The following is a 19,136-nucleotide window of genomic DNA, read 5'->3' on the forward strand; positions in this document are numbered from 1 at the left end:
AGACCCAGGACAGTCCATAAGTGGAAGCTACCAAAGCTAGAGGGACTCCGGGTACATTGCAGACTGTGGGAGGTGAGCATCTCATGCTATTCTGGGGCAGATGATGCAGAATAGCTATTTGGGTAGTGGCCTGTGTTGGCTCCTTGTCACTTGAGGGCACTCTGGAGGTAAGCTATATAAAAAGACTGTGTTTACAAAGCCAGCTACTTAGGGGGCTGAGGTGGATTCTTGGAGCCCAGGAATTCCCAGTCATTCCAGTCCGATCAGAATGCATTCAGTGCAACTGGGGATGCCTCACCTTTCATGGCAGGGAGGGGAGAGTGGAGATGTAGGAGGCAGACAAGACAGGATGGGGAGATGGTCCTTACAGGGACCCCCTGTCCTTGAGGTCAAGTGAGGGCTGTCACATGTGCCTCAAGCTCAGAGCTGGCCCCATCCACTGTCTTGCATTCTAAGGAACCCTCCCTGACCAGGGGTCACACAGTCCCAGCTGTATAGTATGGTACCCTGTATCAGTTGTTGGACAGGTGTGGCTCTGCTATAATCCCAGCACTTTGGAGATGTAGACAAGAGGGTAGGGAGTTCGAGGTCAGCTTTAACTACGTGACAAATTCCAGGACACATTTCTTTACCTGAAATCCTGTCTGACCTGCAACGCTGCCTCTCCACTTTCCACGAAAAAGAACCAGTCGTTAATTTTCAGGGATTTTTTTTTTTTTTAACAAAGAGGCTGCCATTGTGTTGAAGTTGAAATTTGTTCGGTGTTGGGATTACTTGCTCCATAACAAGTGGCAGTGCTATAAATAAATGGTTTGACATTTTTACCGACACATTGAAGTTATGTGAATCGGGGAACCCCAAGAACTAGAACCCTACTTGACTCTTCTCCATGCTCTCGGCATAGTACAATACCAAAGATAAGTGGCTTAAAAGCAGGGTTGACCTGGGTTTGAAGAGAGATCCTTGATGCGAGACTCCCGGGAGACAGTGGTCGGAAGGCAAGTGGCGGAGATAATAGGCCTTTGTGTAGGTCAGGCCCTGTTCTTTGACCATGCAGCAGCACAGCCTTTGATATAAATTATGATTTCCACCTGGCTTCCAGACCAGGGGAGCTTCCAGATGGATCCAACGTCAGTTCTCAGATGTTTGTCTTTTGGCCTGAGGAGGATCTTCCTCTGAGCCGAGTTGTTCCATCCCAGGCCACCATGGGAACTCAGCCCTGCTTACCTACAGGAGTCCTCCAGTACCTTTGATCCCACTCCTGGTCCTGCTGCGTCTTCTCTGGGCTTGATTCTCCCTTAGATTTAGGAGGCTGAACCTCAGCCTGCCTGAACCCCAACCTTGGCAGAAATGACAGCTGTCTGCATGGAGGTCAGATGTTACTGCCTTTCTTAACATATGATTTCCCAGCTCACACTTTCAAATGATTGGGGACTTTGGGACCACAGGAAGAGAATTGCTGATGATCTCTATTGGAGGACATCAGCCTACTGAACAGGCCTTGGTCCCCTGCAGCTTCCTCACATGAATTAGCACACGCCTGAGGGGCTCTGACCTATAGGTGAATGTCCTTAGTCTCGTTCCCAGCTGGTGTGGACTCTGTCCGCCTTGAGTCATCACTGCTGATTGACACGTCTTTCCTCACTGTGTCAGTTCTGTGAGACCTGTGCACACCCAGCCTGCGACGAGGCTGGGGGCTAGGGATAGGCTCTGTGGGTGGCTTGGCATCTCGGGCAAAACGGACCAGTCTCTGCCCTGCCAGGAAATAGAGCACAGGGTCAAGGCAACTGTTGGCGCTGGCCAATGGCCGGGTGATCTTGTATGCCATGTTGATTGCATTGAGGGTGTGGCAACTGAGGTCAAGTGATCGAAAGGAGTAGTAGAGGGTGCGGGTGACATGGAAAGGCAGGAAGCAGAGGGTAAAGACGGCCAGCACCAGGGCAATGGTTCGCACAGACTTGCGCTTGGCCCGAGGCAGGCCTGTAGTTCCATAAGCGGGTCTGAGCAGCCGCCGGGCCATGAGCACGTAACAGACCAGGATGACTGAAAAGGGCACAGCAAAGAGCAGACTCAGCATGACGGAGCTGTAGGCCACAAAATGGCTGAAGAGCTCTCTGGCAGAGGTGTCGTGACAGGTGATGCGGGTCCCCCGTGCACTGGTGGTGACGAAATAGAGCACAGGTGCCTGGCAAGCCAGCACCAGAACCCACACCACAGCAGCCACTCGGCGGGCATAGCGGGCCCGACCCCAGCGCAGGGAGTGCAGAGGGCGCAAGACACCCAGGCACCGGTGCACGCTGATGCAGGTGAGGAAGAGGATGCTGCAGTAGAGGTTGGTGTAGAAGAGGAAACGCACCAGCTTGCAGAGCACGGTGCTGAATGGCCAGTGGTCACCCCGGGCATAGTAGTAAACCAGCAGCGGCAGGGAGGCTGCATAGAGAGAGTCAGAAACCGCCAAGTGAAACATGTACGTGGTGGAGGCATTCCAGGTCTTGAGGCGGCACAGGAAGATGTAGAGAGCCACGACGTTCAGGCACAACCCGAGCACGCACACCACGCCATATGACACGGGCAGCAGCACGTACTTGAAGTCCTCATTGAAGCGGCACTTATAGCCAAGTTCATCCCCCTCCCATGTGCCATTAATGGTGCTATTCCAGGGGTCCAGGTCTGCTGCCATTGCCCTGCGTGAAAGCCAGGTGTGGAGAGGAAGCCATCAGGACTGGGGCTCAAAGGGATCCACCCCCTTGTTAAGATTTGCCTAGGGCAAGACACATAGCTTGGTAAAAGAACACTTGCTTAGCATGCAGGAGGCCCTGGGTTCATCCCAGTAAAACACATTCTAAAGATTTGCCTAAGCCAAGTGTGGTGGCTCACTCCTGTAATCCTAACACTTGGGAGGCAGAGGTAGGAGAATTGTGAGTTCAAGACCAGCTTGGACAGCATAGTCAATCAGTTATCGGCCTGGACTGACCCTGTCTCAAAACAAACAAAATAACAACAGAAAGATCATCTACCAAAAAAAAAAAAAAAAAAAAAAAAAACCAAAAAAACAAAAACAAAAAACTTACTTGTTTACTAGAATCAAAACTTTTATTGTCATGTGATCTGCACCTCTCCAGGACCCAGATTCATGAAAACCAGCATCACATAATTATGACTTCACAACAGGGTGAGCAAACGATAGTCCGAGGGCTACCTCCCTCTCATCAGCCTATTTTTGTAAGTGAAGCAGTACTGGAACACAGCCACGCCCATCTGTTGAGCTGAGTGGCCACATGGCCTTTAAAGTCTAAAATATTCACTCTAAAACCTGCTGACCCTTGCTCTAAACCCCTGGATAACAGCGTTCAAGATTGAGGACTCATAGGCTTGGAACTGAGATCTGGAGGTTTCCAGAGGTGTTGCAGGATATTTGATGACCTGTGTAAAGATGTCTCTGTTTTACCTCACCTGCCTCAGGTATCTTTTGATTTAATAAAGAGCTGAATGGCCAATAGCTAGGCAAGAGAGGATAGGTGGGTCTTCCCAGGAGAGAGAGGAACTCATGGGAAGAATCTGAGAGTGGGGGATTTGCCAGCTAGACATAGAGGAAGTTGGACATATAGCATGGAGGAGAGGTAATAAACCATGTGGCAGAACATAGATTAATATAAATGGGTTAATTTAAGTTTGAAGAGCTAGTTAGAAACAAGCCTAAGCTGAGGCCAAGTGTTCATACCTAATAAAAAGTCTCTGTGTCAGTATTTGGGAGTTGACAGTTCAAAGAAAGTCCAGCTATACAGAGGGGTATGATTTCAGATTATAGGAAGTGGCTTCAAGATTGGCCCTCTTCTGCACCCCAGTATCACTACCCACTGAGGCTCTCTGGCCTGGGGATCCAGCAGTCCTCACAGACCTCTAGCTTTTAAACTCATCCTCTATTCTCTGGGGGCTGGGGAATTGGTAAGGGTCTCCCTCTTCCATCATCTAGTTTCTTGTTCAACTTTCTGTTTTAGAGTTTTAATTTTGTGTGTGTGTGTGTGTGTGTGTGTGTGTGTGTGTAACTGTGCACCAAGAGTGTACCGGGTGCCTGCAGAGGTCAGAAGAGCCACTGGAACTAGAGCTGTGGGGCTGCTTTTTGGGTGCTGGGAATAGAACCCCAATCTTCTGCAAGAGCAATAAATGTGCTCCTAACCACTAAAATATCTGTCTAGCCCTGTGTTCAACATTTTTTTTTCTTCTGTTTTTGAAAACAGGGCTTCTCCATGTAACCCTGGCTGTACTGCTTAGGGTTAGGGTTACACTGATTTAGAACCCAGGGAGATCCTCCTGCCTCTGCCTACCCCCACCCCCATCCCAGTACTAGAATTAAAGGCATGCACTGCCACCACGCAGCCTCAACTTTTTTTTTAAGATGTTACTACCATATTCTGGCACTTTCAACATCTGTGTACAGTAATCCTGTTGTCCACCTGTGAGGGGACAACCGGATGGAGCAGTGACCTTCCTGAAGAGTCTGGGGAAGTGTGGTGTTGTTTCTGGAATGGGGAAGAGGCGAGTACCTTTTGTACAGCATGCCTTTCCATCCTCTTAGTGTCTTTTACTTTGTCCCTATGTTATTCACAGGGCCTGAGCAGCCAGGGGACAATGAATGCCTAGAGGGCTGGTGACCACCTTCTCTTCTCTCTCCATCCCATCCTGTGACCATTAAGAGCTCTTTCAGATTAGCATGAGGAGGCCCACATCTGCCACCCCAGGACTGGGGGGAGGCTGAGGCAGGAGTAGCAGAGGTTTGAAGCCAGCCTGGGCAGCATAGAAAGACAGTCTCCAGACAAATAGTGGGGGGCTAGTGAGATGACTCAGAGGGTAACAGCTCTTGCTGCCAAGACTGAGGTCAATCCCAGGACCCTCCACAGTAGGAGGAGAGATTCCCAGGTGGTCCTCTGACCTTTACTTGGTCGTTGTGCTCATATGCACAGCAGACATTCACAGACACACAAAATACATAAACAACTGATGTCACAAATATGACATATGTGGACAAAGAAGAAAATTATAACTCTGCCTGGGCTAGAGTAGAAAAGTTTTGCCCAAAGGGGCAAAGACTTGACATAATACAATGTGGCAAGTAGTGAATTATTTGCTTCCTTTTCCTGAAATAATAACTTTGCATGGATACAAAGAACAAGATTGTGTGCCTAAATATTATCTTATTGAACAGGTTGGAAATCAATTGAAAACTTATTTATTTATGTATATGAATTTTTTTGCCTGCATGTATGTACATGTAACATGTGTCTCTAACATCTGCAGAGATCAGAAGGTGAGTCAGAATCCCTGGAACTGGAGTTAGGGGTGGTTGTGAGCCATCATGTGGGTGTTGGGTCTTCTGCAAGAGTAGCAATAGCTTTTAACCGCTGAGTCTTTCTCCATCCCAGAAATATTAATTTAACAATTTATGTGTATGAGTTCTTGCCTGAATATACATGTACTGTCATGCAGCCTGAATAAGGCATCTAGTTCTCTGGAACTGGAGTTACAAATGGTTGTCAACCACCAAGTGGGAATCAAACCTGGGTCCTCTGCAAGAAAACTGTTAAGCTATCTCTCCAGCTCCAAGAAACAGTAATTTTTAACAACAATCGAATGCTTTTCAAACTATAGTATTCCTCTCTTGGAGGCACTTTAGGGAATTCTTTTCTCATTTTTCCATAATAAATCTACATTCTGTTTAAAGCAAAGCAAAACAAAATGACAATAACAACATAACTCTCAGCGGCAAGCAGGGAGCAGGTACCCTGGACTGAAGGTCCCAGAGAAGAAGCCCTCCTTCCTTTTGGGCGTCAGATCCCCCACCTTGAAGACCGGTACCCCTCAGGAGGAGCTGTCCTCGCTGAAGACAGTAGCTTCTAACCTAGCTCCTCTGTTACTCCTGTGCCCTCTCTATTCCTGCCCACCCCTGCTCTCCACTCAGAGGCAGCGTCAGGGCCCCTCCTTGCCTTCTGTCTAGTCAACACCATTATTTCGCTGCTGCTCCCCGCTGGTGGAATGTCTGACAGGGTGGAAAGTTCCTTGTCCCCAGAACCAGGGAGCAAGCTTCCCTTCCCACCTGTTTTAAGACATCCTGGCCTCTGTCTTCCAGGCCAGCTGAGAGTTCTATCACAATGGCCCCGGTCCAGACTGACCCTGCCCGCCTCTGCTTCCTTCCCTGGGCCAGCTCACTAACCTGTAACTCCCATCTGATAGTCCCCAGCTCTCTCACCTCAGCTCCATGGAGACTGCTGCGTCTGACTTGGTCACTGGCCCCCTCACATTGGCTGGCTCTGCTATGCCCATTTCTGGCTGGCGGTGTCCCAGGAACTCCCAGTTTAATGGAGAAGTGAGCCCTAGAGAGCCCTTCCAGGCTTCCTCACCTTCCTTCACGCTATACTGACTGTCCCAAAACCCTTTCCAGAACGATCCCTTAAAGGCTCATCCCACCCATTTCTCCAGGCTCTTTCTCGATGTCTCTTATCACTGAGATTTTCTTAGTCCACTAGGCCCTCAGGCCATGTCTCCAGCCTTAAGCTAATTTGTCTTTCTACTCCAACCCCAACACATTTCTTTGAAGGCTGCATCCATGTGAAGATTTTCCCTGTACCTATAGCCTAGCAAGAGGCCTAACCTGCAAGAAGTTGTTGCAAGAAAGAAAGGATGAATGAATGAATGAATGAGTAAGTGATGCACTTGAGGTTGTAGGAACCCAGAGGAGCTGAGTCCACAAGTCATGTGGCTCAACCCATTCAAGTCCATCTCCTGCCCCAGAGAAATCCTTAGACTACCTCTTTTGTTCAACACCAACAGGACCCAGAAGACCCTGCCAGGGAAACAGTCTGGGATTAGTCAGCAGGCTGAGGCAACCCCTGCTGGCTCTTTACCTGGCTCACTTCTGGCTCAGTCTAATCAGCTTGACATCCTGCAGCCCCCTCTGCTATCCTTCCTGTTCACTAGGGATCTGATTAGGTTTAAGCAGCTCTACAAGGCAGGGTTCAGCCCCTTGTAAATATCTACACGGAGGTTAAGCTATTTGTTTTGGTTATACCTGAAGGAATTGGAAAACTAGGCTTGATACTGAGGGCGTCTGGCTGCAGAGCCTGGGATAAAGGAGCATAGCAGGGTCCCTGCCTTGGATCCCGTGTAAGCAGAAGTCAATGCGCACACACAGAAAATGCCCAGCCTCCCGGTCAGTGGACCCATCTCACCCACCTGGACCCAATCAGCTCCTGCTCTTGGTGTGGTAAGGATGCTCAGTGCCTGCTCCAGTCCTTCACTCATAAATTCTCAGGCCTGGACCAGCTGCTGGGACTGAGGCAGGAAACAGGAAGAACAGGTTCCTGAGCCTGGGGCCCCCCCGCACCCAGCCTCCAGCATTTTTCAGGGCAAGCCGCTGCCTGGAGGGCTCCTGCAGACCAGAGATGAAGAAGCAAATGTGGGCTCAGAATCTGCCGGCCAGGCCATGTTCTCTATCTCTCTCTCCTCTCTCTCCCACAGATTGCCTCCTCTGCTTTAACTGTGGACTGAGGCCCCAAAGAAGCCAAGAGGAGACCCAGAGTGCTAGTCCTGGTCACAGTGCCCTCTGCTCGCCCACACACCCTGATAGCCCCTGCTAGCTCATATGTTCCAGGAATGGGCTGGGTTGTTCACAGCCTCCTCAGGCACCCCTTTCACAGGAAGGTGGCTTTGTGGAAGATCTCCCCTGGTATCTTCAGAGCTGAGCCAAGTCTCCAGTGTCCCTTCCCTTGGCCCTGGTTCTGCTCTTCAGTCACATAGCAGGAAACAACAGTCTCTTGGCTCAGTATATACCGCGCAGTACTGCCACCATACCTTTGCCCAGGATAGGTGTCTAACGGAGTCCCCTCCTCTTCATTCCCCACAGGTGAACTTCCCTCCTCGGGTGTTATAAATACACACACAACATACTTGAACACACACAAGTATACATGCACACAGACACCCAAAGCACACACTGTTATTCACATTCATATTGGCATGGTCTAGATGAGGCCTGGAACAGCCCCTGCAAGCTACCTGAGCTGAATCCCCAGCGACTGAGGAGGAAAGGCAAGGATAGAGCTGAGCTAGGAGCCCCTCATATACAACAGAAACAGGGGATTTTCTAGAGAGAGGATTGTTTGGGGGAAGGACCCCTCTGTATGGACATGTCACAGCACCTACCAGGAGCCTCCTGAATAATTTTTTTCTTTTGAGAAAGAGTGCTATGGATTTCAGGCTGATCTCAAACTCATAGCTGAGCATGAACTTTCTGATTCTTCTGCTCTTACCTCCCAAGTGATGTTATTATAGATGTGTACCACCACACCTTTTTTATGTGGTGCTGGGACTAGATAATACAGGGCTTCAAGCATGCGAGGCAAGTACTCTACCAACTGAGACACGTATACACACACACACACACACACACACACACACACACCCTTTTCCTTTGGTCCTGGGGACTGAATCCAGGGCCTAAGCATGCTAGGATAGTGCTCTACCACTGAGCTATGTTTCCAGTCCCTCAACCCCCAAATATCTTTTCCCATTTGCTTACTTTCTCAACAGTGTCGGAGTGGAGCCTCCAAGACGGAGGTGCAGTGTAAAGATAGGAGAGCAGGAGATGGGAGGCTGAAGATATAGGACCAAGAGAGGGCCTGGGAAGTACCTCCTGGCCATTGATCTGGTATTTCAGGCTGACACAGGCCAGAGTGTGGGTTGCTATCTGGTTGTCTGCTCAAAAGTCTGGTGGCAAGATGAAAGAGTTTCCCTTTTCACCCTGCCCTACCCAGGTACACTCCCCGTGGTCTGTCCTCAGGAAGGGCCTGACCAACCAGCAAAGGCAGAGCACATCACTTTCTCAAAGGGCCTCTACCATCCTCCTGGGTTCCATCTCTCAATACCCCACCCCATCTGATGCCCACCACTCACCAAATCCTACCAGTTCAACCAGTAGAGCTCTTTAGACGGGCTTGTATGCTCTTTGCACTGAAGTAGAGACACAGAGCTAAGCTTTCCCTCTGAACCACTCACCATTCTCTTTGCTGCAGTCCTCATCTCCCTCCACTCTTCCTGTGCATCCTTAACTCTTCAGTCACATGGCCTTCTCAATGCCCACCTTCTCCCTCATCCTTCTGTCTCAGTGCAGCTGAAGCCATCACATGGTTCCATCTCACTCAGTGGCAGTTTCCTTCATCTTCTACCATCAGTCTGGTGGTGAGCATTCTCTGCATCATTTTTACATTAGGTGGCTTCGTAAGCCTCTTCATATTTAATCTAGAGGTTCTGACAGACTAAAATAACCTCCGAGGGGCCACAAAACTAGCAAACAGCACAGAGCTCTGCTGTGCCCCTGGCTGCTGCCTCCTTCCTACCCACCCTGCAATGCCCAGCTCCCAACCCCAGGGATCTCCCTGGCCAAGCTCTGTCTCTTTGTTACATCTCCAGGAGAGCAGGTCCACCGACTCCCCTGGTTCCTTCTCACTAGTCCCAGGCTAGTAAGCCTAAAGTCAAGAGGAGGAAGCAGGGCTGTTCCTAGGCTGGCAGCGGACTCTTGGGTGGTTGGACAGCATTCCAGCTCCTCTGCTAGGGTGGTTCTGGAATGTGCCACCTGCTAGGCTGGTGGACCCTGTCCAGCTGGACAGGGGAGAGTGTCTTATCACACTCCAGAGCCCCCTGCTACCTACCTGCTTCTGTCAGGAAGAGATTTTGAGGGGGGAATGAGGACCTGGACTTAGAACAGCATCAAGAGGGAAGAGAGCCAGGCAGTGGTGGCGCACACCTTTAATCCCAGCAGTCGGGAGGCAGAGGCAGGCAGATCTCAAGGTGAGTTCAAGACCAGCCTGGTCTGCAGGGTGAGTGAGTTCCAGGACAGGCTCCAAAGCTACAGAGAAACCCTGTCTTGAACCCTCGCCACCCCCCAAAAAAGAGGGAAGAGAAAGCACAGGGTGGACAGGGAATCTGTTCTGCCCTTCCCAGCTGTTAGATGAACAGAGCTGTCAATTCCACAGCCCGCATTTCAATCTCCTCTTAACAGAACAGAACTTGCTTGCAAGCAAAAACTTCACACACACACATATCACAGAATAGCATGCAGGATTGAGACAGGAGGGATGGGGTACCCCAAAAGACGAAAGGGGCAAGTAGTCCTCTAGGAATTATGGGTGAGATTACAGTGGCAAGGGCATAGCTAGGCTGACCTAAGATCAGTGCCTCACACTCCCACATCCATCTTCAGGAGGAAGGAGGTCCAGAGCCCTCTGCTCTCTGCTGTCCCCAGGTTTGCTTCTGTGACTCTAAGATTACATTCTTCCTTAATCTTAAACACAGCCACTGTCAAGGTCGGGGAGGTACACCCAGAAACAGACAATGACAACTCAGGGTGATCAGGCCTGAAGGAAACCTAAGAGGCCCTGCTGGGAAAGGAGGTAGGGAGGTCCCTGCTGGGGAAGGTTTCCTGGAGAGGAGGCACCTGACTTGTGGTTAAAAGGATGAGTAGGCATCAGGTGGGTGGGAAGAAGAGTGAGCACAAATCTGGGCAAGGTGACCCGAGCTGCTAAGCATCCCGTGGTTTCAGTGTAGTACAGGGCAATCTAGGCAGTGCAGGATTAGGAGCCTAGGTCACTGCTGTCCCCATCCAAATGTCCTCCAAGGGGTTAGAGGATAGCAGTTCCCCCAGCTGTGCCCGGTATGTCACACCATGAACACTGAACACAGGCCTAGTCTGGGGACACAGCTTAGGGGTGACCTCTGATGGTTTCAGACGGTGCGTCTATGGTGTGAGACCTCCGTTCTAGAAGGCCCCTGTACTCTGCAGCACTTTCCCTAAAGCCCCCAAGATCTCAGCTGTGGGAACACTCACTGAGGCAGAGAGAGTACCCAGTGCGCCACAGAGCACAAAGCTGAGACTCCAAGGAGAAAGGGACTACCTAGCCAGGGCAGGACTCTGGCCCAGCTCAGCCAAGTGCAGAACCACAGGGTCCCAGGCTCCATCCCAGCCAAGCACAAGCCTTCACTGAGACCCAAGAAGCGAGAACCCTGGGTTGGAGCCTGCTATGCTGTACAGTCTGGGTCTAATCAGACCCAGTCCCTGAATGTGAGTTCTTTACTGGTCAAACTGGAAAGAGTCACAGGTCCATGGGGCAGCTCATGAAGGATGAATAAGACCACGGAGCCATGGGGGTGGGGACACATGGGAACAAGATGTGCACGGTCCTGAGTTGCAGGCACTATCTTCCCATCATAGCAAAAAGGGCTGAATTCTATCTAGGGTCCTACAACACTTCTCATCACAGGGCTTGCTCTGGGTCTCCAGCAGAGAGGCAGAGGTCATGATCCAAGCTGTGACCATGTTGAGTGAGGGGCAGGAAGCATCCAGTTGATGAGGTGGTAGAATCCAGGTACTCATCACAGGATGCATAGGAGGCTGTGAAACAGTTTCCTGGTCTCCTTGGAATATTCCTAGGTCAGAGGCTCTCCCAAGAGTGCCTGGATTCCATGCTGTTCTTTCAGTTCACCTGCCGAATGAAGCAAGTGCTGTGTCCGAAGTTCCATTTCCTGTGGCTCCAAAAACCCTTGGCTAAAATTTTCAGAACCCCAGGAGTTTGTGCTCAGAGCAACACAACTCTAAGAGTTACTCCTAAGAGCCACAATGCCCTAGCAAACACCTGCCAGTATCTCTACATGCATGGCTTCAGAGGATGAGCTCTGCCAGGCCCTCTGAGGAGTGCCCAGTCACACTTTGGGAAAAGACCCAGGGATGGATAGGTCATCTTGGGAGACCCAACCATATCCAAAGGGAACCCAGAGACTGGGAACTCGGGGGTCACAGAAACTGCGGCAACTTGTATCTTGGGTCAGGGGAAGCTGACCTTAATAGATAACCTGAGGTTGTCAAGCAGACAGACGAGTGGGGAGGAAGCCCAAGCCAAGACTCAGTGGGTGAGGGTACAGGTTGTTGAGGAAGTGCCAGGAGATCCCATGGGGCTGGCTTGGAGGGTTAGGTGGTATGGAATGTGTGGGGGCAAGGAATTCATCTGAAAGGGCTCAAATGCCAGGCTGAGAGCTTGTTCTCCCGCTTTAAAAGGGGAGGCATTTTCAGAGCTAACCCTTACAAAGACGGAGCTACATGAAAGCAGCTAGCACCCGAGAGTTTGGAGGGTGGGTGACCACGGAGGACACTGTAATGATATAGTGGAAGACCCTGAAGAAGATCCTGTACTCTTGTTACAGGACTCCTGGTGAGCCTCCTTTCTCACCCAAGTCCAGGCCTGGGCAACTCTCTTACGAATTGAACTGGAGGCTAGGCACTCTCCAGGCGGCTGTATCCATATAAGTTGGAGGGAGGCCCAGTGCCTAGGCCTCTCTTCTGCAATGACAGTGACAAGACACCAAAATGGAGGATTGAGTTGGGCCCAGCAAAATCTAGGATGCTGCTCTCTGCATCAGAGAATCCTACTACTCATTCTGTAGCAAGACTAAAGTAGACCTCAGGGTCTGATTGGCAGGCCCACTGAAGGAAGGGCTGGGATGTAGTGCAGTTGGTGGAATGATCACCTAGAATACAAGAAGCCCTTGGTTTGGTTGCCAGCACTAAATAAAACAATACATGTCTACAAGCCCAGCACTCAAGAGGTAGAGGCAGGAGGATTAGAAGTAAAACTCATTCTACAGATTGAGTTCAAGGCCAGTCTAGCATACATAAGACCCTGTCTTAAAGGTGTGTGTGGGGGGCACTATGGTAGCTCTTCACAAGACAAGGCCTTTCTCTTCTGAATATCCACTGCACCTGGTCACCCATTTCCAAAATATTTCCTAACACTTGCTATGTGCCCCATCTGAGCTGGGTGATAGGGACAAGGTAAGGAGGCAGAGATGGCCTGGCTTCTTTAGAGATTAAGGCGGTCCCTCAGCCAGGTTCTTCCTATTTAGCCCCACTGGTAGCTTAGGAACCCAAGGGCAACTCATGGGGAGAGTATGGGTTAAAGAGTGCACAGGCCCGGGGAAGGGCCTAAGGGAAAAGATAGATGCCATCGAGGGCATTTCTTACTCAGCAAGATCTTCCAGGCCCTATGAGCAGACTAGGGATAGGGATGATTAGCCTAGAAACAGCTGGGTAATTAGGCCACAAGAAAGCACAGAAACAAGTGGCATATCCTCATCCTGAAGCGTTGGTCCTGGATGGGGAGGCCTTGGCTGAGGCAGGTAGGCAGGAATCCCAGGCTTATCTGACTTTGTGACCTTGGACAAGGTATTCTCTATTTTCTCATATACAAAATAAAGGTAATAATTCCTTTCTTATGGAGCCTTTAGGAGGATAAAATGAGGAATTTTTGTAAACAGTAACAAGTAACAATTCAACAACATTCAGATAAGTAGCATAAGCACTTGTAAATAAAAGGAAAGAAAGCAAAATTACAGGCTCAAAATTAAAGATCTCCTGGTGTCACCCATGAGGCCTTGGTGATGTCCTCACACTTTCAGCTGGCTCATGGGAGTGGGGACATGAGGGGTACCAGAAAAACCACAACCTCACTCTGCATGCTAGGCAGCCATTTCTGAGGATTGCGCAGTATGCCAACCTTCTCATCCCCTCAAAACCCAGGGAAATCGGAAGCATGGGGAAGAGTGGCAGGCCTCTGCGGCAGGGCTTGCCCCATCCCTCACGCAGGATGGTACTGGCACTGGCCATCCTTTTAGAGGCTGGCTATTCACAGAATCTCCTTCCTCCCACTCCCACCCACAGATAACTTTCACTTCCCTGGGGCTCCAACCTGATCCTCAAAAGCCATTATGCCAAACTTGATCCAAACAAGGCTGCTGACCCAGGAACTCTGGGGATGTCTTTCTGAGAACAGCAGTCACCTAGCCCTATAAATCCCCAAACTGGAAAAGCTAGTTCCCAGAAAAATCTGCACTTGGGTCTAGCTCCTGGAGATTCTCTCTCTCTCTCTCTCTCTCTCTCTCTCTCTCTCTCTCTCTCTCTCTCTCTCTCTCTCTCTCTCTCTCTCTCATACACACACACACACACACACACACACACACACACACACACACACACGAGATGGGCACTGTCTTCTGTCTGATCCTTCCTACAGCACCACCTGCCAGAGTAAAAGTTTCCAGACAATTAAAGTCTTAACTGTCCTTACAAGAAACTGCACCACCACCAACCCTCCAGAGCCTTCCCTATCTCACCTACCCGCACCTCCCGCCCCGCAGTGGGACACCCAGAGTGACTCTGGAGAGAGAGGAAGGAATGCAGGAACTCTCAGGACTCTCTGTCCACAGACGTATGCCACAGGGATACACAGACTAATTCAAGTTCAGATACCCACACCCCGGGATCTGTGCATTCGCCCACTAACACACAGATTTCCGCAGTATGCCGGTAAACACACCAGAGCGTCACTCACCAAGATCCACGTTCCAGAGGAGACAAAGTTCAACAGCACACCAGCAGCCACCCTCACCGTCCAGTTTTGCTCACCACTAGGGCTGGGAGCCGGGGCTGGCAGGACAGAGTCACGTAATGGGCTCTCCTGCCGGCACTGAGTCGACTGCAGGACCAGTTACGAGGCCGCACCCTGCGGCGACCTCTCCTGGCGTCCGTTCCCCTTTAGGGTGCCCCCCTCACATACTCCATGTGCTGGTCCCTTCCAGGAACCACAGCAGCGGTTCCCGGTCCCCTAGTTCCATGCCCAGCCACGCAGGGTCCCACGTGCCAGAAAGAGCGGCGGTCCCCGCCCCACCCCGCCTGACTCTGTACCCCATAGCCCGGCGGTAAGCAGAAGGGCGGGGCAGACGCTGGGCAGACGCTGGAGCCGACAGATGCCTCCAGTTTGTCACCGGCTTGGGGACGTGGCCTGGCTGTACTGAGGCGGGGTCAGAGTGTCCGAAACGGGTGTTGAGCAGGGAGGGGAGGGAGGTGACCATCCAGGCTGGGCAGAGGCCACCTGCCTCACTACCGTATCAGAGGGCAGGTTTGCTTGTGGTGATTGACCTCTGTGCTAACCTGCAGGCTCCCCTTCGCTGCTGCCCTAGCCCATCTCATTTCATGATGAACTTGCTCCAGAACTGATCCGGAAGGGTCTTCACCCCTTTCTCCACCTCTGTCTGCTTTCGCTCTCACTTCACCTCGCCAGCAGGTCCCTGAGGTCCCTGTTCAGGTTGCTCTCTCATTTTGAACTGCCTTAATTCTTCTCTCTGTCCTGCTCTGAAGTTCTTCTGTAAGTCACGAGCCTTATTTATGCCTCTGCCCTAGCTGGAGCGCAAAAGGGCAAGGACACGAACCCATCTCTCAACTGCTGGCCTGTAAATGGATGGATGCACGAGGGTCTACACCCCAGGCATCTGATGTGTAAGTTCTAGGCCAGCTTTAGTACTGAGAGACCTTGATCTAGCTCCAGTCCCACGCAGGGACTCATTTTCTGTGAAACAGAGCCATCAGTTTTCACAATCTTCCTTCCACTGTCCATCCTGGGAGTCTGCAGATGGCCCGATGGATGGTCAAGTTTAGAACAGGCATTTTTCTGTGGTCAGGGAGCTTGCTCTCTGCTCTAGGGCTGTAGGCCTTGTTAACTGTACATCAGCTGACCAGAGCCCTGCTTCCAGCTCCAGGAGGGGCCCAGAAAGGGTGCTGGCTGCACCCTTGTCCAGAGTGAGAAGGGTGGACACAGAGCTGTGTGACTGAGCCTCTCTAAGGCCTCCTGGGGCCTCCACTTAGGAGACAGGAAGGCACCTTGTCTAACCTCTCTGGGAGAGCTGGTGCAGACCGCTTCCAGAGACTGAGATATCTTTACAGCCACACTTGTGGCTTTAGGGTCCTAGTGTTAGGGAAGCATTTTGATTATTGGAGCCCCAGCTGATTTGTTTTTCTGGTCTTCCTTTCATCCATCAGGCCTTCCCTGTTACTGCTGCTTTCCCAGGGACCCAGAATTGAGCCTGGCTGTGGAGCCAATGGCCAGTCTTGGACTTTGCGTTTCCTCTCCTCCAACTCCTTCAATTTAGAGCCAAAAAGCCCAACATTCCTGAGGTACATGACATCTGAGCTTTCATGTCAGGTGACTTAGTAATGCCAGAGGGACAGATGAAATGTTCAGCCTTTTATTCAGACTCAAGTCTTTACTCACCTTTTCTGTGATTACTTTCTGAGCCCCAGTCTCTCCCTTTCTCTGTTGTTTTCTATTTTGTTTTTTTTTTATTTGTTTTGTTTTTGTTTAGCTAGGTTCTCTCTACACAGGCCAGGCTGGCCTCAAAATCACAGCAGTCTTCCTGTCTCAACCTCTTGGATGCTGCCATTGTAGGCTACCATGCCTGGTTCTCCGTCTGCTTTTTCTGCACAATGTGTTGAATGGTCCTTATTTGCTGTTCTGTCAATGTCTTTATTTAGAGTCTTGCCCATCATCCTGAGCTTCCAGGTCAGAGGAGTGACTATCCCCTCTCAGAGCCTGGGAGGAGAGGTTCCCTGACACTTCCTCCATCAGATTTTGTGGCTCACCAAACCCAGCAGGTTTCCCATCTCCCAGCACTGTTCTGTTCTCCTTACCATCTCACTGTGACTCGAGCACCTTTGTTTTCATAGTTTTACTTACTTTTCAACGGAAAGAATTAGAACCTATATTGATCCAGTCAGGAAATTGAAGCCCAGTGAGTCACAATAAGTACCATATGGAGGATAGAATAGCATCCAGGGCGTCTCCCTGAACCTCTCAGCCAAAGCAGGTTAATGGTAAAGCCTAGAAACTGTAATGGTCCCTGTGAGGTGTAATTAAGTCACAGGGGCAACTGCATTAGCAGCAGCAGTTCTGGAGGGGCCTGGAAAAGCCCCTACCCCGGCTCCCCCCAGCCCACCTCACATTAGAAGGCTTCCTGTCTGTCCAGCTCTGAGCAAGCATTTGTCTCCTGGCAGGCATCCTCGTCTTCTCTCTCTAACTTCTCTCATCTCCCCTGAGAAAACCCTCTGCTCTGAGAATCCACAATGGGGGGGGGGGCTGTGCGTGGTTTAACTTCCAGCCCTCTGTGCTCTGTCTTTGCTAGAATGGTGCTTCTGTGTCCCCTCACTGGCCCTTCCTGCTTCCCACTGTCTTGGTGGCTTCCACTGCCTTCAAGGCAGCCCAGCTCCCCAGCCTCCATCCCAGGTCTTTTCTCTCTCTGCCTCCTAAAGTCCTGAGCCCTCGCTCACCTCCCAAACATTGATCTTTTTTTTTTAGTTTTCAGAGACAGTTTTTCTGTGTAGCCCTGGCTGTCCTGGAACTTGCTCTGTAGACCAGGCTGGCCTCTAACTCACAAAGATCCACCCGCCTCTGCCTCCAGAGTGCTGGGATTACAGTTGTGCGTGGCCCAATCATTGATCTTTTAAAGACCTGCTCCAGATATGGTACCTCTCAGCACACTCACTAAGCCCTGCCCCCTACCATGGGGATCTCTTTGAAGGTAGATGTCCCTGTCACATGATAAGGCTCCAGAAGGACTCTATAGCTCGTCTTCTTTGTGCTGGCTACTGTGTTAAGGTATTTTGATCCTCACCAGGACCCAGTGAGTCAGACACTATCATTCGCATAGCACATTTAGGGAAACCAAAGCTCATACAGTAAGTATGTTGTGGGTCTAACCCTGGAACTGTACGTACTGGGGGAAAGCTCTGAAGAGAGTTCTTAGATCATGGCTGGGATCTGATGTTGGGGCCTACCCTGGCAGCTCCCCTATGCAGAGCTGGGCTATCCAGCTTGTCTTCCTGGCTCCTGAGATGGTTGCATGAACATCAAGGAGCCTTTCTCCCACCCTTATTCTTTCTCTCCCACCCCTGCCCCCCAACTCCTTAGGGACTGTGCTCCTCAAGTTTCCCTGACCAGGGCCAGGCTTTGAAAGGCAAATAGATCTTGGGAGCTTTTGCTGTTGGCTCTTGTCAGGAGTCAGGCATTCCAGAGAGGCCGCCCTGAGAAGCAGGAAGCCTTGGCAAAGGCCCCTTCCACCTCCCCTAAAGCAAGATCAGCTACCTAATTTGTAAGACCCTGTACAAAATGAAAATGTGGGCCCCACGTTAAAAAAGAATTATTAAAATTTTAAGATGGTGGCAGAAGTATTAAGTCCTGGACCAGACATAGTGGCACATACCTTTAATATGGAGGCAGAAGCAGGTAGAGCTCTGTGAGTTCAAGGCCAGCCTGGTTTAGACAGTGAGTTCCAGAGCAGCCAGGGCTAAATAATAGAGAGACCCTCTCTCAAAATAAACAGGCACTAATGGTACAACTCTTACACCTAGGAAGCCAGCCCTGCCCTCAGGCTTTTTTTTTTTTTTTTTTTTTTTTTTTGTCATCTGTCAAATGGGCTAGTGGCAAGGGAGGAGACATGAGTAGGAGGTTAGGAGGTTCAGTGAACAGCATGAGGACTGAACAGGGGTCTTCATAGACATCACCTTTTTAATGTATGTGTACAGGTACATGTGGAGGGATGTACACATGTGTATGCATGCACATGGAGGACTAAGAATACCCCAGGTGTCATCCTCGGGCTCTCACACTGACCTGGAGCTCACCAGTTAGATTGCATTGGCCAGCCATGAGCCCAACAGAGCTTCCTAACTGCGCCTGGCCAGCCCTGATATCACAAGCATGTGTCACCATGCCCAGCATGTTCACATGGATTCAGGGAATCAAATTCAGGTCCTCATGCCTGCAAAGCCAACACTGTATGACCTGAACCCTCTCCACCCTACACACAACCTAACCTATGGACACAGGTCATTTTGGTGGATGAATTCTCGACAAGAATTTGATTATTTTTAAAGATTTATTTCATTGTATGTGTGTATTCGCGTGGCGGGGAGTTTTTTGACTCCACATATGTGTGTATACTACATGTGTGTCTGGTGGATGTCAGGAGACAGCATCAGGGCCCCTGGCACTTGGTTAGATTGTTGTAAGCTTCCATGTGGGTTCTAGGAAGCAAACCTGGGTCTCCTGAAAGAGTATCAGTACTTTTAATACTGGGCCTCTTGATTCTTTTATTTTTTTTTTTTTTAAAAAAAATCTCTTATTTGTGTGTGTGTGTGTGTGTGCGCACACACACTCTCGCACGTATGACACATGCACTAAAGTACAGTAACTTCAGAGGCCGGAAGA

General features: G+C 50.4%; 1 protein-coding gene across 3 annotated transcripts; it reads right to left on the reverse strand.

Annotated features, from left to right (window-relative positions):
• Positions 1–804: 804 nt before the first annotated feature.
• Positions 805–14,765, reverse strand: P2ry2 (purinergic receptor P2Y2). Of its 3 annotated transcripts, none has more exons than XM_051192374.1 (3): positions 14,430–14,765; positions 7,228–7,423; positions 805–2,684 (listed from the first exon to the last, which is right to left on the reverse strand). In XM_051192374.1, the coding sequence occupies exon 3, from the start codon at positions 2,678–2,680 to the stop codon at positions 1,556–1,558; it is 1,125 nt and encodes a 374-aa protein (XP_051048331.1). In that variant the 5' UTR covers positions 2,681–2,684; positions 7,228–7,423; positions 14,430–14,765; the 3' UTR covers positions 805–1,555. The 3 variants fall into 3 exon arrangements, with proteins under 3 accessions (XP_051048331.1, XP_051048333.1, XP_051048330.1); XM_051192376.1 differs by lacking the exon at positions 14,430–14,765 and adding an exon at positions 10,215–10,341; XM_051192373.1 differs by lacking the exons at positions 7,228–7,423; positions 14,430–14,765 and adding an exon at positions 6,245–6,454.
• Positions 14,766–19,136: the final 4,371 nt, after the last annotated feature.

The sequence above is a fragment of the Phodopus roborovskii genome, unplaced genomic scaffold, assembly GCF_943737965.1.
Source record: "Phodopus roborovskii unplaced genomic scaffold, PHOROB, whole genome shotgun sequence".
Taxonomy (NCBI): Eukaryota; Metazoa; Chordata; class Mammalia; order Rodentia; family Cricetidae; genus Phodopus; species Phodopus roborovskii.